This window comes from Anticarsia gemmatalis, chromosome 3 (assembly GCF_050436995.1).
Source record: "Anticarsia gemmatalis isolate Benzon Research Colony breed Stoneville strain chromosome 3, ilAntGemm2 primary, whole genome shotgun sequence".
In the NCBI taxonomy this organism is placed as follows: Eukaryota; Metazoa; Arthropoda; class Insecta; order Lepidoptera; family Erebidae; genus Anticarsia; species Anticarsia gemmatalis.
The window spans coordinates 11,086,155-11,089,371 of NC_134747.1; the positions used below are offsets into that span (position 1 = coordinate 11,086,155).

At 33.6% G+C, this 3,217-nt stretch overlaps 1 protein-coding gene across 1 annotated transcript; it reads left to right on the forward strand.

The window, feature by feature from the left end:
- Positions 1 to 375: 375 nt before the first annotated feature.
- Spase25 (Signal peptidase complex subunit Spase25) lies at positions 376 to 2,401 on the forward strand. Its single transcript, XM_076135614.1, has 5 exons — positions 376 to 535; positions 762 to 827; positions 1,055 to 1,188; positions 1,608 to 1,760; positions 2,136 to 2,401. The coding sequence occupies exons 1-5, from the start codon at positions 518 to 520 to the stop codon at positions 2,317 to 2,319; spliced, it is 555 nt and encodes a 184-aa protein (XP_075991729.1). The 5' UTR covers positions 376 to 517; the 3' UTR covers positions 2,320 to 2,401.
- The last annotated feature ends 816 nt before the right edge of the window (positions 2,402 to 3,217 follow it).

The following is a 3,217-nucleotide window of genomic DNA, read 5'->3' on the forward strand; positions in this document are numbered from 1 at the left end:
ATAAATTAGTTCAGATAAAAAAATACTTACTATTTTTTATATACTAACTTGGTTTATGTATTTTATTTATTGTTACAATTTCAGTCTAATACAATAAAACAAATAAATAAATGGGAAATAGTAAAAATATATAGGAAATGATGTGCCAAAGCTCAAAGCTATAAAATAAAAAAACATGTTGATTATATGGTTCCTGTGCTAAATATTAACAGGTCATAATACTTAATGACACTAATTCATCCATAATAAAACCAACTTCACAGTCTGTAATGTAATTTGGTCCTTATCAAAGGAATATCTACGCCTCTGGATTTAAAATAATTGTAGGAAACGTTATTTTGGAATGCACTAATGTGACGTTTCATGAATTTCATAGACAACCAACGACTACAATCTACAAAATTTACAAACGTCAAATTTAACCTGCCAAGCTGGAATAAAGCCGATTAAAAAGTGTTAAAAATCATAATTTATATATTGATACACTATATCGTATAAGAAAAGATAATCTCACAAAATGACTGAAACAACAGAGGTAAATTGGCATGCACCACCATTTATTTTTAGGAGTTTTCGATAGTGTTTCAAGTTTTGTAAAGACACGTCACGTTTTGGCGAATGTTTTCATTATTTTTAGTATTTTATTATATTTTCCTTGTACTTCATAAAAGATTTTACCAGAAATGACGCTCAGCATCAGTATTTATGATGACAGCAGGTAGAAATAGGATTCTACTTTAAAGTGCTATTGTTGTTTTCAGAACGTGAAGATCAATAAATGGGACGGAGCTGCCGCTAAGAATGCCATAGATGATGCTATCAGAGAGGTAAATAAACACACGCTGGTTCTTCTATCGTATCTTAAACTGTATCAAATACACATGTCATACAATCAGCTTCCTGAAGCATCAATTGGCATAAACATTGTCTTACAAGTTTCTATGATAAACACTAACGTATGCTCTATAAATCTATATGCCCAAGAGATGTGACTGAAAGGAGGTTAACTTGTTTAAACTAAGTTATATATTAATTCTAATAACTATGTTCTCAGGTCCTGACTGGAGACTTGAAATGTAAGGAGAGCTTCGCCCTGATTGATGGCAGACTCTTCCTCTGTGCATTGGCAGTTGGTGTGGCTCTCTATGCTCTACTCTGGGACTATCTTTACCCATTCCCACAGTCAAGGTAAAAATACAATCACTGTTACACAAATGTTATTTATTTTTTGTTTAGATATAAGGAGGAATGCTGAAAACATAAAAGGACCTACCTATATGATTGGTTTAAGCATTCAATGTACATTTTGGTTTCTTTATTAGCTGGTACATTGTTATGTACATTTTGAGGAGTCAGTTATATTTATTTTTGTATTTGTATAGCATCAAATATCTTTAGAACATTTATTATATCTATATCCTCTACCCATTATCTAATTCATGCTTACAAAGACCACAAATGTTTTTAATAAACAACCTGTGAGTCACATTTGATATCATGCAACAAATATTCCATAACAATATGTATTTGGTACATTATTCTGCCTTTCCCTAATAAATTCAATAAAAATTAAATACCGACAAATTCTTATATTTTGTTTGTTACAGACTGGTCCTAATCATCTGCGTGTCGTCATACTTCATACTGATGGGTATACTAACACTGTACACAACATTCAAGGAAAAGGGAGTGTTTGTTGTTGCTAAGGAGAAAGTTGGCAACAACACCAGGGTGTGGGAAGCAAGTTCCTATGTCAAGAAGTAAGTAGCTGTTGTCACATACTAGTCTCCAAATCATAAATACTGATAAATACTGACATTTAAATAAGGTTTATTGTGAAGAATCAGACTATAATTTATTATTATAAGTTTTTCCAAAGTCAAAGTTGGTGAAAATTTATTGTTTGTTGAATTTTGGTCTATGTCAAGTGGAATATAAAGTGGTTAGTCTAAAATATGTAAACTATATTTAGGTATAGCATTTTAGCAAACCTGTCATTACAAAAGTTTATTACTGTATTATTGACCTCAATTAGAATTTAATTCACAAGCAAATCAAAATAAACAAAGAAACATTACCAATCTCTAACAAATAAAGTACACTAATCAATGTCTTAAATCCATTTTCACCCACAGACACGACGACAAATACAACCTAGTGCTCGTACTCCGCGACTCGACCGGCAAGTCCCGCGAGGCCTCCATCACCAAGTCTTTCGCCAACTTCATCGATGTCAACGGCACCATTGTCCAGAGCCTCGTCATCAATGAAATCACTAAGCTCTACAACTCACTCTCTTCAGACAAGAAGGAGAAGTAAAAAGTCTCTCTGTGGCACAAATATTTTAAGGTCTGACATTATTGTAATATTATTATTATCTTAATAAACTAATGTCGTAATATTTGTTGTTTTTTGGTCTTCCTGGTATTTAGTTCAGTATTTAATTTGTGGCCCATCCCTAATAACCTATGGTGGGGGGGTGTGTTTTCTATCCTGTGGTATAACTTTTCCCCTGCCATTTAAAGTGACGTCATTGAATACCTATATCAGAGAGTACAATTGTGTCATTTTGATGTTGGACTTTATTTAAAATCAGATCAGATGGCTACAGCGATACAGAGTTTCAATATGATAGTTGTAAACTAGACACGTTAGTCAATCAGCATTACTTTTGATGAAACAAAAGAAGCGCGGGTACTAAACCAAGATTTTATGGATTTGACTCAGGTGACCTCAAAGGGTTAGTTAGGGGTGTTGTTGGATGTAGAGTTAGATTATCAGTTAGTTAACCGTAGTTGACGCTAGATAGCGCTTTTTAAGGTAAGTGTCGAGCTTTAAACAACAGACTTGTCTTCCTGTCATGTTAGTAGTAACTAGTTTCAGATCTAGGTAGCAATTCTAATTTGTGTTGGTAATTGTTATAAGCAAAACATTCTAGTATTTATATCTTGTAAAACGTAAGTATCATAGTTTTAAGAAGGCGCTGTAGTTCTAGCATGACCCAATAGATGGCACCAGCAAGCATAACACCAACAAATTACAAACGGGCGGCCATATTGCGGAATTTTCACGAACTAATTCCGTGAACGATATAGAGTTGCTTATCACAGCGTTTTGCTAGTAGCGTCCTCGCTACGGAGATTTTTATTTTAGCCGAGTTTTCCGCATAATCGGCGTGAAGTTGTGTTGTTTCAATGTCAAGAGAACAATGACTCAC